This window comes from Marmota marmota, unplaced genomic scaffold (genome assembly GCF_001458135.2).
Source record: "Marmota marmota marmota unplaced genomic scaffold, marMar, whole genome shotgun sequence".
Classification (NCBI taxonomy): Eukaryota; Metazoa; Chordata; class Mammalia; order Rodentia; family Sciuridae; genus Marmota; species Marmota marmota.
In genome coordinates, this window is record NW_025999949.1 from 3,899,060 (window position 1) to 3,918,594 (window position 19,535).

The 19,535-nt window shown below is 33.9% G+C and overlaps 1 protein-coding gene across 6 annotated transcripts in view; it reads right to left on the bottom strand.

The window, feature by feature from the left end:
• Positions 1-596: 596 nt before the first annotated feature.
• Rrm2b (ribonucleotide reductase regulatory TP53 inducible subunit M2B) overlaps positions 597-19,535 on the bottom strand; it is a 40,415-nt gene continuing 21,476 nt past the window's right edge. For 5 of the 6 annotated variants that reach the window (XM_048801938.1, XM_048801940.1, XM_048801941.1 and 2 more), the window contains 4 exons: positions 17,167-17,300; positions 12,026-12,130; positions 10,395-10,508; positions 597-3,893 (listed from right to left, as the gene is read on the bottom strand). In XM_048801938.1, coding sequence (XP_048657895.1) covers positions 3,741-3,893; positions 10,395-10,508; positions 12,026-12,130; positions 17,167-17,300 — 506 coding nt within the window. In that variant the 3' untranslated portion in view covers positions 597-3,740. The remainder of the gene's footprint in view (positions 3,894-10,394; positions 10,509-12,025; positions 12,131-17,166; positions 17,301-19,535) is intronic. The other variant, XM_015486348.2, reaches the window with a different exon arrangement.

Genomic DNA, 19,535 nt, shown 5'->3' on the forward strand with positions numbered 1-19,535 from the left:
AAACCCAGATGCACGATGAGGGCTATCCTGCCATAAACATGTCCTCTAGAAAGGTCGTGGAAAACCTAGACAGCTGGATGGTGGTTCTTCTCTGCCCCTCCTGCCACACCTCAACTCAGCAGGTTTTAAAAGGCCAGTACTCTCCCAACTACCACCACCTCAGCATCGTCCCCACAGTGTTCCATGTTGGCCTCATTCTTGACCCACCCCCTCATGTCTTCTGCCACCCAAAGCCTTGCCCTGTGCCTTTGGTGACCCCCTGCTCCAAAATCAGTCCACTCTGCCCCTCTACTGCCTGTTATTGGAAAGTACTTTGCTCTGGGAACTTTTTTTCCCACGCAGTCCTCCTAAGAGATTTTTTTATTTTCTCATATGTCTATGGACTCCCAGGTCTATGAGGGAAAGTAGGGCTGGATTCTCAGTGGTCACACTGCCACCTCTGGACCATGAGTACCCCATTCTTTTGTAACAAATACATTTGAGAATCACAACTCATCTCTATTCCCCTCTCCTTCTCCTGATAATACCCCTCATTCAGTGAAGACCTAAATATCTGGCTGCAGAAACATTCTTATTCAAAAAGGACATACACATAATGATGTAGCAATGATAGTTTATTTTAACATACTAAACCAAAAATTAACAATTTCTTTCTTTGAAAAAAATATGAATTCTGTACATGTGGGGTTGGTTTAAGTGACCATAATGTATTTTACCAAAAAACAAATTGTTATAGCCCATCTTATAAAGATTTCTATACAGAGAGTAGATGCTAAATAATTTTGCTGAATGATTTTTTAAAAATCTACATATAGTTGTAAAATAGTTAAGTTCATAAATTAAGAATACTGTGAATTTACTTAACTGTACAAAAGAATCATTCTCTGATCTTCCACTTTTACATATATTTTCTTTTACAGAATTCAATGATTAAATCCTCTCTCCTAAGGTCCTAAGAATATTCTTCAAACCTTCAGCAGTTTACAAATGAGCAGGCCACTTAAAGGGAAATGGTGAAAAAAGGATTTCATTTCTATGCTACTCATTCAGAATCTGCTGAGTTGGCCACCCATTCACTCAACCTGGTTCAAAATCTTGATACTTGAATATAGGTTTGATTTGGCTTTCATGCAGCTCATCAGCATTCATGACATTTATCTCTTACTTAAGCTGTACAAAGGAAATCTGGAAATTCTATGACAGTGATGTTATCATACTTAAATGCAATATGCAAAATTCTGAAAATTAAATAACTTATTTTTTTAAATATACATACCACAATCTTTTTTTCAGTAATCACTTTTTCCATGTACAAATGAAAAAAAAATGGCAAAAGAAACAGAATAATCTGGATATTCCAAAATAAAATGACTATAAAATTTTTATTTAATAAAACATGGTTGAGGTACACTTTTATTGTATAAGTAATTGTTAATTACTGTATATAATTGGACAGCAAAATCCAGCCCTGTCTGAAAGCACTGGGTCAAACTGTCTTTTTAAGTCCTTCCAGGCCATGATTCTTCATGCTGCAATAAAATATTTTTTAATAAGTGCAATTTATCATAGAACTATGTATGCACTTTTATGTTCCTAAATATAAAAACTTAATTGTAACTACCACAGACATGATTTAAATATATGTGTTATGAAGAGAAACAGTATAAACATACTCAATTTTTTCTTGTGAGATATTAAAAAGGGATTTCATGTCATGATTCTGAAAAACCTAAGAACAAAAGTACTGAACATAATAAATAAATATGCAATCTAGAGGCATTAAAAATGGTCTAAAATACTGAATGTAACAAAATCCAGTGTATTAAAGTTCAGTATTTTAGTATTAAGCATTCTTCCCCAAATGCAGTTACATAAGCTTCACATTAAGGCACCTGTCATTCCCTATAAGAAAGATCTGGATTCAAATAAAGGCAAAATGCACTATAAAACTTTTATTCTTTCATTCTGATACCTTTATATATTACCATCTTTAAATAATTTTGAACAGTGTAATTTATCATAGATATATAAATATCTTTGAATATAATACTTGAATATAGTTCAAATGGTTCCCAGTGGTATTTTGAGACTCTAATTAAAGTCTGTCTATATATTAATACTGTGATACTATGTGACATATTAATTAACAAGGAAATAGGTAAAAAACAAATCAAGATGGATGGAAAAGAACCAAATTTTAAGAGATGTGACAACCTCTAAAAAAATTATACCGTAGGGACAGTGACTATGAGATCTTGATCAACTTTTTTGAGACTCACTCTCTCCATCTGTAATGTTTCAATAATAGCTCCCTATAAAGCTTAGAAAGCTTTTGTGTGATCAAATGAGATGATGTAAAAATAAAAACACTTGGCAAACTGGGAACAAATAGAATTATGATAATCAGAACATCTCAAGTTTGATATTCTAATAATAAAAGTTATGACCTTCATTCATCACTTGAGAACTCCAGTTTTGATCAATTAGTTGATGAACAGAAGCAAAAATTTATACAGAGAGAAAATCTCTCAATTTTAGCTTCCAGAATTTTATAAAGTACACTTGGCTGTGAATAGGAAGCTACCTCTTGACACTTCCTAAAACTGAAGAAGGGGCAGATTGCCCAGACACCTTGGCTCTTGGTCTTTACTCTGTTTCCATTAAAGAGACTTCCATCTCCCTCACCATCTGTTATCATGCAAGATACATGGTTTCATTGAAAGACACTTTCCTTTAATAGCATAGAAAGATTTTAAGGATATTAAGAAATAGCTGGAATCAGTCTTGGATACCTTCCTCAGCTTGATACAAATATGAAAGGATTCAATAATATCTATCAAATTTTCCCTTTGTTAGTCCATTTCTTGTATGTAGAAGTGATTCTAGGCCAGCTTTTCCCAGTGTATGTTCTGAGGAACACTAGGTGAGGGGGGATATTGATAGGTGAAAAACAGATCTGTGTTGGGTATGTTTGAAATATACAAGGAGAGATTAGTGTCTAGACTGTAGACTTTCTCAGTCTTTGAAGTCTCACATATACATTCTAAAGAAAGATGGAGAGTACCACATTTCCCAAAATCATCTGACCTCCAAATCCCTTTTACTCACACATACACATACAAAAAAAAAATCTAGAGGGGCTAATAGCTCTGGGAATATTCTTTGGGAAATGCTATTCTAGCCAATTCATCCTGGTTCTAAACATTCCAGGGCTAAATCTGGCAACAGTTACCATTTTATTTCTGAAGTAGAAGAATCATTTTGCTTTCAAGGTCAACCACCATAATAACCTCCTAGATTCTACTCTATGAGTATCCCTTCCAAAGCAACTAAGAACTAAATTTCCTTTCTACTGAGAAATTCAATGAAGTTATTCTCATGTAGATAATTATGTCTTTCTAAGGAAATTCTTATATTATTCCCCCAAACATTAAAAATAGGGATCTAATTATTTCTAGATCTTAGGACCCAGAATCATAACTATTTGAAAGAGAGGACATTTTATCATAATATCACTCCAATTAACCCTATCAATAATAATGATAGTGGTGGTAGTATTAACTAAGCACTTGATCCTCATATTACTCTATGAGTTTAGGATCTATTATTATACCTATTTTAAAGATAAGTACTCTGAGGTTTACAGAGATTAACTGATCTGTTAAGTTTTTTTTTAAGTAGAGAAAAATAGACTATTATTTACCAATGAAGGCTACAGGGTCTTTAAATAGAAGAAGGTTTTAAAAATCTGCATCCAAAGTGAAGACATTATCTGTGGTTTCTGCCATAACGGCAAAACGCTGATACTCTGAAACTCGTTTCTCAAAGAAATTTGTTTTCCCTTCTAAAGAAATGTTTTCCATAAAATCAAAGGGATTTTCTGCCTGAAAAATCTGAAAAGAAAAGACACATTATTAGATATTCTGAAGAAGCCAAATAAATGATATCCTACAACAATGGCAAAAATGACAATCAATCAATCAATTTTATTTTATTTTTCTCTCTGGAGATTCTTTTTTTTTTCTTTTGGTGCTGGTTCAAACCCAGGGTCTCATGCATGCTGAGTACCTGCTCTACCACTAGCTACAACCCTAGCACATGCCAGTATTTCCATTTTTTTTTTTTTTCAGTTTGAGTATATTTTATTTATTTATTTATTTATTTTTAATGTATTGGTTCTTTTTAGTTATACATGAATAACAAATAGAATCCATTTGAGCTTAGATTTCCCAACACCTTTCTAGTCACCTACATGTCATATTGTTCTCCTAAGGTCCTGGAGGCACTGAAATATGACCTAGTCAACAATCAAGCTTGAAAAATTTTCATATGAGTGACGTCACCTACTAACCTCCTCCAAGAATACCTTTGGTATTCTAATAAACAGGAAATATTTCAGGAAATGAAATATCTAATACTAACAACCCAAGGGAATGTTCTCATGGCTTGCAAGATTCAATACACCATAGAAACTAGAGGCATTTTTTCATAGGAATTACTATCAGGTAGTCATCTATACACAATATACAAAATATTAAATTATCAACAATGTCCTGAGCTCTTAAGTATGCTTCTTAGTTCATAACAGAATACATAAGGTCAAATTGACCTTAACAGGTCATAATCAGGAAAGATAAAATTAACTCTATCCAGAGTGACTAGATATCTGCAAACAAAGTCCATTTCCTGTATGTAGAAATGATTCTAGGCCAGCTTTTCCCAATGTATGTTCTGAGGAACACTAGGTGAGGGGGGATACATGCTGGACACATGCTGGACACATGCTGACAAAAAGTTTTTTCACTACTGAATTAAAGAAGAAGGGCTGGAAATACAGCTCATTGGAAACATTTCAGTGATTCACAAGGTACAATAAAAAAGGATTTCTGAGTTTAGGAGTATGCAAGCAGGAATTACAAACATCACAGATGAGAACAGATTCAAATAATCCAATTTTTTAAATGGGTAAAGGATCTGAATAGACACATAGACATTTCTTCAGAGAAAATATACAAAAGGCCAATAAACACATGAAAAAATATTCAACATCACTATCCATTAGGGAAATGCAAATCAAGACCCCAATGCTCGAATAAGAGAGATAACAACTGTGGGTGAGGAGGTGGAGAAATGGGAACCCTCATATACTAGTGGGGATGTAAAATTGTGCAACCACTTTGGGAAACAAGCAGTTCTTCTTATGATTAAACATGGAGTTACTGTATGATACAGCATTCTCAGCCCTAGGTATATATTCAAGAGAAATGAAAACATATGTCACAGCAGCATTATTCATGATAGCAAAAAGTAGAAGTAACTCAACTGTTTGTCAACTGATGAATGAACAAATAAAAATTCCATATAGTCATATAATAGAATACCATTTGGTCATAAGGAGTAAATAAGAATTGATGCATGCTACATTGTGAATGAATCTACTAAGGAAAGAAAAGAGTTACAAAAGTCATGAATTTAACAATTCTATTTATATGAAATGGAATACACAGAAGAGTCAAATTTATAGACAGAAATTAGATTAGAGATTGCCTAGGAGTGGAAGGGATGAGGGGAAAGAGGGGGTGGCTGACTGTTAATAGGGTAAACTTTCTTTCTGATATTATAAACATGTTACCATGTTCTAAAATAGATTGTTGTGAAGACTGTGCAACTGTGAACATACTAAAAACCACTTAATTACCAGGTGGGATAATGCACACTTGTAATCCCAGCAACTCAGAAGGCTGAGGCAGTAAGAAGGCAAGTTCAAGCCAGTCTCAGCAACTTAGTGAGGCCCTCAACAACTTAGAAAGACCCTGTCTCAAAAAATAAAAAGGGCTGGCAATGTAGCTCAGTGGTAAAGCACCCTTGGTTTCAATCCCAGGGCTAAAAATAAAAATAATAAAACAACTATACATTTTAAATGGGTGAACTGCATGTTATATGATTTATATCTAATATATATATATATATATCTAATAAATCTGTAAACGTAAGTGCACATATGTATGTATATGTATGTGTGTGGGTATATAAAGATATATAGATAAATAGAGTACTCATATGCTGTGTGTGGCTGATAACTGAATCCTGTGAAACTGCCTCTCAGAGAGAGTGAAGCTGCAAGACACAGCAGAAAAGACAGTGTACCAATAATAGATTCACTGGATTTTAGAAATGGGGAACTTCAATAAATTAGATCTGAATCATTTATGGCATGGACAAGCTAATCAAGCTAAATTAAGCAGCTTTTTTTTAACACATAGAAAAATTTTAATGTTTTTTGACTTATCTGTAGCTAAGAGAAGTTGATAACATCAATAATGTGACTTCTATTTAAGAAACTGTTAAAATGGCTGGGGATGGGGCTCTGTGGAGGGTGCATGCTTAGCATGCCCAAGGCCCTAGTATTCAATTCCCAGCACCACAAAAAATAATAATCATAAAAAGAATCCATTAAATGATGATCATTTACTAATAATCTTCTCAAAAACTGTCAGTATAGAATAATTGTTTTCAAGCTCCTTGGGTTCAAAATTTAGTTCATGTGCTTGAGATTGTTTTCTTAATATTCACATGAACTTTCTGAAAACCTCTCTGGTTGCATTCTACAAGCTTTGAAATATAGTAATCTTACTGTTATATTTTCAAATTTTATTTTATTTTTTATTTTTTGGTACTGAAGATTGAACCCAGGGGTGCTTAACCACAGAGCCACATCCCTGGCCTTTTTTTAATGTTTTTGAGACAGGGTCTGGCTGAGTTGCTAAGTGCCTCCATAAGTTGCTGAGACTGGCCTTTTTTTAAATTTTTTTAATTTATTTGTTCCAATCAGTTATACATCACAGCAGAATGCTCCTTGATTCATTGTACACAAATGAAGTACAATTTTTCACTTCTCTGGTTGTACCCAAAATATCTTATATCTTATACAAAATATAAGAGGTTTGTGCAATTTCTGATTTTTCATTCATGCAATCATACATGTACCTAGCGTAATAAAGTCTGTCTCATTCCACCATCTTTCCTACCTCCATCCTCCCTCCCTCCCTCCCTTTGCCCCATCCAAAGTTCCTCCACTCATCTCATGCCCCACCCCCATTATGATAAGCATCCAGTTATCAGAGAAAACATTTGGCCTTTGGTGTTTTGGGATTGGCTTACTTCGCTTAGCATGATTTTCTCTAACTCCATCCATTTATCTGCAAATTCCATGATTTTATTCTCTTTTACATGTATATATACCACAGTTTCTTTATCATCTATTGAAGGGCATCTAGGGTGGTTTCACAAAGGCTATTGTGAATTGTGCTGCTATTGATGAGGCTGTGTCCCTGTTTTTAAGTCCTTTGGGTATATGGTGAGGAGTGAGATAGCTGGGTCAAATGGTGGTTCCATTTCAAGTTTTTTAAGGAATCTCCATATTACTTTCCAGATTAAAAACTATTTTGAATGGTTATACAAAATGAAAAATTTACTTTTGTCTTTTCACTTTTCTTTTCATCTCCCCTGCCTGACAGGTTTGCAACAGTTTCAGAATCTGACCTTGTACAACCTTTAAAATAAAATTCTAAAGTCAAAACAAAACAAAACTATTTTGAAAATCTATACTCCAGTAAAACAGAAAATCCTGAGGCTAGCTTTGAACTCACGACCCTCCTGCCTTGGCCTCCCAAGCCACTGGGATTACAGGTGTGTACTACCACGCCTGGCTCAAAATTTATTTTTAAATTTTTAATTTCTCTCTCTCTCTCCCCGCCTCCCCCTCCCCCTCCCTCTCACTCCCCTTCCTCATTTTGGTACTACGCACACTACCACTGACCTACACCCCTAGCCCCTTTATTCTCCTTTTGATGAATACTTTTTTCCATTTCTAAGTAGATGGAGCTCTTTGGCAACCTTTTATTGTTAACCTTTTGTATGTTTTTTGCCTTCAAAAATATAAGAGGTTTGTGCAATTTCTGATTTTGGGAATTTATTCAGATATTTTGAAGACCCAGGAGAAGATTTATACCGAGTTTAGATTTTCTTTTGTAAGAATAAGTATGTTTTATATAACTACAATTATCAAGTTCCCAAAAGAAAAACTGAACCCAAGGGTCAGCAGTTTTCCCAATAAGCAAGAGATCATGGATATGAGGATATGGTGGAGGTTAAAGAACAATGAATTCATTTTAAGGTTTACATAAGCAAATTAATTTTCCTAAAACCAAACATATCAGTAAAAGTTACTAACAAATAGAGAGTGTCTTGCAACTAAAACAATAAAATAAAATGGTTTGTCTCTTCATATATATATTTTTTTCATTTTTTAAATTTTTGATACCAGGGATTCAACCCAGGGGCACTTACCACTGAGCCACATCCCCAGCCCTTTTTATTTTTTGAGATAGGATCTCGCCAAGTTGCTTAGTGCCTCCCTAAGTTGCTGAGGCTGGCTTTGAACTTGCAATCCTTCGGGCTCAGCCTCACAAGTTGCTGGCATGGTTTATCTTAAAAAAAATTTTGCCACCACTTGACTATTTCAATAAGTACTTCTGCGGTTACCATAATAGAAATGCACTACCAAAAGAAGTAATGACTGCACTGAACATTGTGGATTTTATAAGTTTTATCATTAAATATAATTTAAACTTACAATTCCAAACTAAAAAATTAAAACTTACAATTTCTACTTACCATGTAAGAACATAGATACAGAACATAGTTAAGTAAGGCCCCTAAAACATGTTTTACAAAAGCATTTTCTATGACCATTTCACTTACATTGAGTACAAAATGACCATTTACTGTGCATTATTGTGTCTGAGATTATTTTAAGTGTTTTAGGTATCATCAACAATTATTTGTGGCATTATTATTATTTTTTTTATTTCCACTTTATGGATGAAGAAACTGAGATAGAGGTTAAGCAACTTGCCAAAGGTCACAAAGCTAGAAAGCAGTGGAACCAGGATTCAAACCTAGGTAGTCTGATTGCAGGCTCCATCTCCTGTGAGTAAGGTGAAAACCAAATATCTTTTAAAAATTCAGGTACATTATCTCTGATATACAAAATAAGAGAAAAAAACTTATACACAACTAATTTCAAAGAGTCAAATCAGGAATGGGAGCATAGCTCAGTGGTAGAATACTTGCCTAGCATGTGCAAGACACTGGGTTTAATCCCCAGCACCACAAAAAAAAAAAAAAAAGTTTAAAAAAAAAAAGTCAAATGATGACATTTAATGTCTTCCTAGTAACTATCCCCTATTTAAAAGTATTAACCTCTAACTTGCCAAGTAAACACGTAAGAATTTAAAAAAGGGTAAATTTAAATGTAGATCAAATAAAATTACCTGAACATAATTCTATTAAATTATACCTGCAATATTACAAGGTAATGTATTGAACTTATTAGTGCTAATATTTACCAGCTTCCTATTTCTATTTTGAATTTCATTTTAAATTTCAAAGGATTTTATAAAACCAATTTGTTCATACAAAATACATTTCTGCCAGTCAAAAATGGCAGCTACTAAGAATATAAACAACAATAAGTGTTGACAAGGATGTGGGGGAAAAGGCACACTCATACATTGCTGTTGGGACTGCAAATTGGTGCAGCCGATACAGAAAGCAGTATGGAGATTCCTTGGAAAACTGGGAATGGAACCACCATTTGACCCAGCTATCCCTCTCCTCGGTCTATACCCAAAGGACTTAAAAACAGCATATTACAGGGATATAGCCACATCAATGTTTATAGCAGCACAATTCACAATAGCTATGATTGCAGAATCAACCTAGATGCCCTTCAGTAGATGAATGGATTAAAAAATGTGGTATATATATATATATATATATACAATGGAATATTACTCAGCAATAAAAAAGAATAAAATCATAGCATTTGCAGGTAAATGGATGGAGTTGGAGAAGATAATGCCAAGTGAAGTTAGCCAATCCCAAAAAAACAAATGCCGAATGTTTTCTCTGATATAAGGAGACAAATTCATAGTGGGGTTGGGAGGGGGGAAATTGGAGGAACAGACGAACTCTAGATAGGGCAAAGGGGTGGGAGGGGAAAAGGAGGGGGCATGGGGTTAGAAATGATGGTGGAAGGGGATGAACATCATTATCCAAAGAACACGTATGAAGACACGAATGGTGTGAATATACTTTGTACACAACCAAAGATATGAAAAATTGTGTTCTATATATGTAATATGAATTGTAATATATTCTGCTGTCATATATAACAAATTAGAATTTAAAAAATTAAAAAATTACATCTCTGTCATGAACATTTTAAAAGTAGAATTATATATTATAAATGCTTTTGTAAAACATTTTAGGGGCTTTACTTAACTGTAACATTTTACCTGGTAGTAAAAGGGTGGTTTTGAACACCTTACCTTTGAGAATCCCAGTTCCACAAGTAATCTGTCAGCTACAAACTCAATATACTGTTTCATCAAAACACAGTTCATCCCAATGAGGCCAACTGGCAAGGCTTCTGTTAAAAACTCCTGGAAGGTAAACAAAACCAGAATAAAGTACAAAGACAGAACAATAAGGTATTTTCCAAATAGAGAGAAGGTTTTGGTTTTATTAATATTCTAAGACAACGATTTTGCTCAAGGAAAGTGTACTAGGATAAATTCTTTCAACATGGAAAATGATCACCACTGTTGCTTTGTTCTGAAATACCTAGAAAAAGATTCACCAAAGATGATCATCATGGGAAGCATGACTATGAAAGAGAGGTGGAAAGACAGAAAACTCAGTTAACAAAGAATATGAGATAAAACAGAAATGGATTAAGGGGTTGGGAGATAAACTGAACTCTACATTCAAAGACAATGTTAATAGATAAAAAACAAAAACATATTAACCACATGCTTTCCTCCTTCCAATATGAAAACCATGCTTGTTAAACTATGCGATGTTTTTAAAGCTAAGCAAATTTTATTTTTAAACTAATTTTTTCTTTCTTTTTTATTTTCATCTATTTATTTATTTATTGTGTGTGTGGCAGGGTGTACTGGGGATGTGTGTGGTCCTGGGGATTAAATCCTGGCCATCGTACATTCTAGGCAAGCACTCTATTGCTCAGCGTCCTGATAAATTAATTCTTTAGAATAAATAAAAACACATTTTAAGTAGAACATCCAGCTTTTTGTAATCAGAAATCTTTACATACCATAAGTTAAGTTTTACTATTCAATAATTCATTTACTTATTGATCTTATAAACTGTACGTGCTTCATGTCAGGTGCCCTGTGAAGTTATTGAGAATAAAAACAAGAAACCACAATTGTCGGGCACAGTGGTGCACACCTGTAATCCCAGAGAGTCAGAAGGCTGAGGCAGGAGAAACAAGACTAGCCTGGGCAACGTAAGTACGACCCTGTCTCAAAATTTTAAATTTTAAAAACAGCTGGTGGTGTAGCTCAGTGGTAGATGATCCCTGGGTTCAACACCCACTACCACACACACACACACACACACACACATACACACACACAAATAGAAAACATCATTATCATCCAGTAGTCATTAAATTTAAAAACATAAAGCTATAACAATTAAAATAGTTTGTTATACCATGAAATTTGACAGATAAATCAATGAGACAAATAGCCCTAAAGCAGATTTTACTTATACAGAAAACCTTAAAATATAACAAACACTGATTTGTAAACCAAATTATAAACTGACATGAAAATTGCAATACATCATGAAATCATCATCTTGTAGGTAAAAACAAATATAAGCAGGTTTATATAGTCAATTTGACAGTACAAGATGATGATTTCATGAATCAAATATAATAATGCTAAAGTGGGCACAGTGGCACATGCCTGTAGTCCCAGCAATTCAGGAAGCTGAGGGAGGAGGATCAATTGAGCCCAGGAGTTCAAGGCCAGACTGGACTGTATAGCAAGACTGTCTCAAAATAAATAAATAAATAACACTAATAAAATAATGGCACAAACATCAGAAAAAGCGAGATGTGCTAAACTTTATAAATTTCCCTACTTACCTGCTCAATTTTGACAGCATTAACAATGATCTCCCTCACTCTTTCTTCTGAAGGCTTATTTACTAAGTACTGAAACATTAGGCAAGCAAAGTCACAGTGAAGTCCCTGAAATAGAAGACAAATGCCACTGTTAAAGCCTTTAATCTGCTATTTGCCCACAGTGATGCATACTGTATAAACACTGTGTAAACAAATCATATAAAATAGATTCTAAGAACACAATGTGGAAATTTATAGGGAATTAAAGAGAAATTAATAAGACCAAGAACTTCTTTCCTTCAAATCTCATTAAATGCTAATTCAATAACTTATAATAAAAAAATTCACTGCCAGAAAATCTTAGTTCACCAACATTAAAGAAGAATTAATTTACAAACAAACCAAGAAAAAATATACACAACCAAAAGCATTTTTAAAAAAGAAAACAAGATGAGAAGAGCCAAAATGAAAATTCATTAATCCCTAAATGTCAAAAAAATTAAGGGATGATTGAAAAATAATAAGTAGTATTTAAAAAATGGATGAAACTCAGAGATATTTCAAAAAGATATCTCAAGAATAGCTCAAGATAAAAATGAATTCAGTACAATGATAATGGAAACTATAAAATAATAAATATCATCTGAAGCTGTAAAAAGCAGAAGTGACATTATCATTAACTAAACCAAGAAAGAAAATAAACATACGAAATGCCCCGAGAACAAAATGATTATGCAAATACAATTAATATTATAAAATCTTCAGTAACTGGAGAACAAAGAGAGTCAACCTATAATCAGGATTCTGATATACAGAACAGATGGAGCAAAGCTGAAAATCAAAAGAACAACAAAAGAAAATTTTCACAAATTCAAAACAAAACTAAACTAAAGGGCCATACATAGAAAAATAATGGAATTCCCAGCAAAATTTACATGATAGCAAGGTAAAATCAATTAACATTTCTAAATTACAAAAAATAATAATAATTTTGTAAGCAACCAAAGAAGGGAAAGGGGAAAAGGAACATATATTTTAAATGATTACAAGTAAGAGTTGCCTAGGTTTTTATAAATGAATCAACAAAACTCAAAGACAATTCAAAGATCCCTAAATCAAAGGTTGTTATTACAAGGATTATTTACCTGGTTAAGTTATCAATTCCCAGAAAAAAAAAAAAACTAAAAGAAAAAAAAAAACACATCTCTTTTAACAACTAATCTTAGAAAATTTACTAGTGAAATGTTCTTTTTCTGCAGACTTGATTCAAGAAGAATACTTCAAATTACAAGAAGGTTTATGTCAAATAAACTACTGAAAGATGTTAAGGAAAGAGTTGATGAGAACTGACAACTAGCTACCTATTATAGAGACCAGTAAATAAAAGGTAGACACTCATAATTGTCAAATCAATAAATGAATAAAACTAATTTTGTGTTTAAAGAATTCCAATCAAAATCCCAGTGGGACAGTGGGGGTGTTGGTAAGAAAGAATGAAGGACCTTTGGATTGTGCAGAGGGAGTGAGGGTAGGGGTGGGGCTGTGGGGATCGGAAGGATGGTGGCATGAGACAACATTATTACTCCATTTACATGTATGATTACACTGGTGTTGTGACTCTGCACCATGTACAGCCAGAGGAATGAGAAGTTGTGCTCCATTGGTGTACAATATGTCAAAATGCATTCTACTGTCATGTATAACTAAGTAGAACAAATTAAAAAAAAATTTTTTAATCCCAATGGGATTTTTTTTAATTCAAAAAATAAAAATCTAGAAGAATAAATGGTTAGGTCCACACAAGAATACTTAAAAAAGGAAAGTTTTCAGATTTATTCTACCAATTATTAAAATATATAACTACAATAATTAGAATAGCTTGTATGGCATCATAAAAAACTTACTCTAAGGTAAGTCAATGAAGCAGAAAAAATGACCATGAGACAGATTTTAGTATAATAAAATCTTAATATGTAATAAAGAAGACAGCAGAAACTGGTGGAGAAAGGATGGATTACTGGAAAGAGAAGTGAAAGTGTTTAAACTAAAACTAAGTTAAATTCTAACTTGCTGGGAGCCATTAGCCAAGTAGGTATGACAATTTCCTTGCCAGTGTACCCCATGTTGCTTAGTGGAAGGACTCGTGGAAATAGGACATTTTGCAGTGACATTGCATGTAGGTGACCTTGCTCAAGGACCAGGGCGGATCCGGGTTTAGGGTGTTCCCGGTTTAGGATAATCCGGTTTAGGGCGTTCGGTTTAGGGCGTTCCAGGTTTAAGATTATTCCTGCTGGGAATAGGGCGTATCCTGCTGCCTGAGTTCCCCTTGAGTTCTCACAGGATTCAGACAGTATTTTTTGGGAGACAGAAGCCCAGTGGAGGTGGATTTGGGTAGAGAACGTGGATTTCCCCAGAACGTGATTGTTGACGGCTGGTGTGAGTTCGGGAATAAAGAGTTGCTGTTTGAATCTACAAGCTGTGTGGTGGCTCGTGATTGTGTGCCCAGCCAGACTGCGGCACTAACTTACTCTATATCATACTGCTTTTATTCTAAATTCTATACTTATACTAAACAAATTCCAATTGTATTAGAGAATTAAATGTTAAAAAAATCAAGAAAAAAAATGTGATAATTTAGGGCTGGGTACATAGCTCAGATGGTAGGGTGTTTGCCTTGCATGTACAAGGCCATGGGTTCAATCCCCAGCACCACAAAAACAACAACAACAACAACAAAGTGATAATTTAACTTTTCTGGGAGTAGATCAATAAAATTTAAGATTTTTATTTTTTTTGGAATACTGTACTCAGTTTAATGTAATAAAAAACCCATGACTGCTAAATTGCTACAATGAAATTTAAGATTTTTATATGTTAACAGCAAAACAAAATTTAAAAAAGGACAAACAGAAAATATAAAACAAATATAATAAAATTCACATATTCTGTTATATTCATGCAATAAATATAAGAAATGAATATACAAATTCAGTAAACAAACACTTCTTGAAAGAGTTCAATTAGTCACTGTATATTGTGAATATACCAATGAACATGCAAACATTCATCCTTCCTTTAAGGATTATAGACTATCAAATAAATAAACCTTTAAATATTAAGAGCACTCCCAGTTAAATATGAAAAATATTAATATAAAACAGAAATGGAGGCAAAAAACAAAAATATAATAACTACTGAAAAATACAAATGACTAATATAATTTTGAAAAAAGTTCAATCTAAGTAATAATCAAAAACAAAACCAAATAATGAGATGTAAACTGCTCTTATCAAATTTATCAAATACTAGGCAAATTAACCCAAATTCTGGTGAGTATATGGTAAGAAAATGATCATACATTGCTAGATGAAGCAGAAAACGTCTATAAAATTTCTGGAAAGAAATCCGCAAGTGTAAGTGATCACATAACCTGCTAATTCTACTTCTTGTGATCAAGTGTAAGAAAATAATATAAAGTTAGGACAAAGCTTATATACAAAGTATATATAACAACAACAACAACAACAAAAAATGAAAATCCTAAAGACAACTTAAATTTCCAATTATTGTCAAATAAATAATGCATTCATCTACTATTATATATCTAAAAAAACTGTTTTCAAAAAATACTTAATAGCATAGAAAAATGCTCATAATATTTTCCCAAGTGAAAAAAATGAAACTATGATTTGTGAAACTATTGTATTTATATGTATTTGCATAAATATAAATGTAGAAAACAAGTTTAGAAATATAATAAAATTGTCAAAGTGATCACCTGTGCGTTGTGTAACTTTTTGTTCTCTAAATTTTCTATAATAAACATATAATCATATATGACATTTATGATAAAAGTTATCAGAAATTTAAACATATTAAAGTCAAAAAGTAATTATAGAAAACATTTTATGGCACTTAAAAAATACTATCAGCTGGGTATGGTGGCACACACCCATAATCCCAGCAAATTGGAAGGCTGAGGTGGAAGAATCCCAGTTTTGAGTCCAGCCTCAGCAATTTGGTGAGAGCCTGCCTCAAAATGAAAAATAAAAAGAACTGTGGATGTAGCTCCGTGGTAGAGTGCCTCTGGGTTCAATCCCTGGTACTGAAAAAAAAAAAAAATGCTTTCATATATACTGTTCATTGCATTAAAAAAAAAAAAAAAAAAAAGCCCTGTTAAGGTTTATAGTTGAAGAAACTAAGGATCAGATAAGTAAAGTAACTTGACAAGGTCACTTAGATATAAACTGAGGAACCAAGATTATTATAGTCAATAAATGTGAACTGAATGGCTGTAATAGGATGACTATTGAGACAGAAGGATCAATGAGACCAGGTCTCTATGCTAAGAAACTCAAACTCCAGCAGAGAAGAGACAAATATGTATTGTCGACTCTAACACAGAAGAACAAGTTTAGATTTTGAAGGGATACATAAAAGACAAAAATGGTCAATTTGACCCAGTTGGATAAGGAAAATTTTAAGTTGCCTGCTTTGAGAAGGTCATCAACAGGTAGAAAAAAAAAAAGTGGTAGGAAAAATGGAAAGGGTTTTGTAGACAGAGGGAGAGATAAGACTTACGACTGGATGTGGCTAAATAGGAAAAAAGCAATTTGAAATGACTCCCAGATTTCAAACTGGATGACTGGAGGGTGGGTAGGGGGAGACTCATTAAGGTAAGTAAAACAGAAAAAGAACATATTTTGAAAGAAAGATGATGTGTTTGATTTCTGAAATGTCAGATTTGAGATACCTGTGGACTAATCCAGGAGAAAACAACTAAGGTGCACCTATTTGTTTGGAGATCAGGAAAGACTATCTGGGATAAAGATAAAGTCTGGGGAACTGTGAGCTTTTAGATGGTAGCTGATATCATGTGAATAAATAAGATGAGCCAGAAGGTCATACAAAGTCAAGGAGTCAGGGAGGCCAAAGCAGATGTCCAGAAGCATACTGATGTTAAAGAATGAGCAGGGACTGAGAAGAATGATGAGAGACACAGTAAGAAAGTGCAATCTTACCGGCCATAGAAGAAATGACTTCCTATTTCCTTTTAATTACCAGGGTATTTGAGTCACCATAAGCATTTCCCAGAGGAAAGAAAAGTAGATGAACATGACATATGAAAACAAATGTAACTGGAGAAACACTTCAAACCTTACTTCATCTCTGCTGATCAGTTCATTGGAAAATGTGAGCCCAGGCATGAGACCTCTCTTCTTTAACCAGAATATAGCAGCAAAAGATCCTGAGAAGAAAATTCCTTCCACAGCAGCAAAGGCAACCACTCTTTCCCCTAGGAGAAAAAACAGTTTCGCTTTCTAAATATCACATACTGCAAACATTTGCAAGTTTATATATTTTTTTAATAATACCTCAACTATTTTTCCAAGAAATAAACAAGTTAGTGCAGTGGCCAAAGATCTTCAGAGAAGGAAATATTCTACCCTACCTACTAGGACAGAAAGATATGTCTACTTCAAATCCTATATCAAACAACTCCTGTAGACTTGGTTTCTGGGCAAAGAAAAGACAGAAGGATCAATGAGACCAGGTCTCTATGCTAAGAAACTCAAACTCTACTCAAAAAAATAAGTGATTTGCCTGTAACCTTCAGGTGCTTGTGAATGCAGGCACATGCATGTGAGTACAGTATGTGCACATACTGCTGAGATTTATATTTTTAGCAACCTATATAGCTTACAAACTAGTTATAAAATTTCAAAGACATTGTCATGAATATGCAATTAAAAAATAGACGAACCCAACTGATGATAATACATATACCTATAAGGTAAAATGTCTTATCACAGCCAGGTGTGGTGGTGCACGCCTGTAATTCTGGTGACTCAGGAGGTTGAGGTGGTGCACGCCTATAATTCCAGTGACTCAGGAGGTTGAGGTAGGACGATCTGAAGTTTGAGGCCAACCTCAGCAACTTAGTGAGGCCCTTAGTAACCTTGCAAGACCCTGTCTCAAAATAAAAAATAAAAAGGGCTGGAGGTGTGGCTCAGTGTTCCCAGGTTCAACAGCTAATACCAAAAACATAAGCAAAAATATCCTATCATCCAAGCAAAAATACTATCCTCTGCTAAATACATAAGGGCCAATTTCAAAAGTTTCTTTCTTTTCAGAAGCCTATTCCTGAAATATATCTAGTGGCATAAACTATAACATCATCTCTAGGAAATGATTATAGACTTAATCCAAAAGATTATACACATGCCCCTTATGTCACCATACTGCATATCTAGGGAGAAAGGTTGTAGATTGTGAGATAAAGGCACTGAGTGCTTGAGGAAACTATAGGCCTTTGTTACTGATGACATAGTTTATATTTCTTATACATGTATCTTTTTTGTGGGGGCTGGGGACACCAGGGACTGAAACCAGGGATGCTTAACCACTGAGTCACATCCCCAGTCCTTTTTACTTTGAGACCGGGTCTCACTAAGTTGCTGAAGCTGGCCTCAAACTTACAATCCTCCTGCCTCAGCCTCCCGAATCACTGGGATTACAATTGTGCACCACCATGCCCAGCTAGTATCTTGTACTTTATATCCCTTGAACTTATTGCAGGAGCAAACACATAGCAGGTACTTAATAAATGTGTCCTCAACCAAACCAATGGAAATTATAGAAGATGTTAAGAAACATTAAAATTCATTCTATAGAAAACACAAAAATTTGATGTAGAAACTGAATAAATATTTTAAATTTCCAGAACAAATATAATTACAATATTTAAATTTTAAAAAGAAAGCTGACTAAATTCAAATGTTTCTGGCTGTCGCTAAATAATGCTCTGGTTTGTCCTTGTTTCTCCCTGATTATCAAACCAAATCAGATAGATCAATTATATCATATACTTGGTAATCCAAATTTCTATTAGTAGTCTAAAACATGGGAAAGACTTATGAAGTATTTCATTTTTACAAACACAATTTTAAAATTAACTTCAGAAAAAAACAAAAGAAATATAAATTAAATAAATATTCACTATGTCAAAGGAATGGTTGATTGGTTGATTGGTTTTTGGCATGGATGAGGATAAAACCCAGGACTTCACACATTCTGGACAGATACTCTACCACTGAGCTATACCCTCAGCCCTCAATTGTGGAAAAGAAGATTCCTTGATGTGTTATATATTAACTAAATATTAAAATGTAATAAAAATAATCACTAAGCTTAAGCAAGACATTCATCATTAGTTTAACATAATTTACTATACTTTTAAGTTCCTATTAATAAAATGACAGGTAGTTATATTTGATACTTTTTAAATTGGCATTAAGGTAACATCATATGGGTAAATATCTATAAGAAAACAAGACTAATAAAAACATTCTGATGGGCGTAGTGGCGCACGCCTGTAATCCCGGCAGCTCAGGAGGCTGACACAGTAGGAACATGGAGTTCAAAGCTAGCCTCAGCAAAAAGCGAGGCGCTTAGCAACTCAGTGAGACCTTGTCTCTAAATAAAATACAAAATTGGGCTGGGGATATGGCTCAGTGGTCGAGTGCCCCAA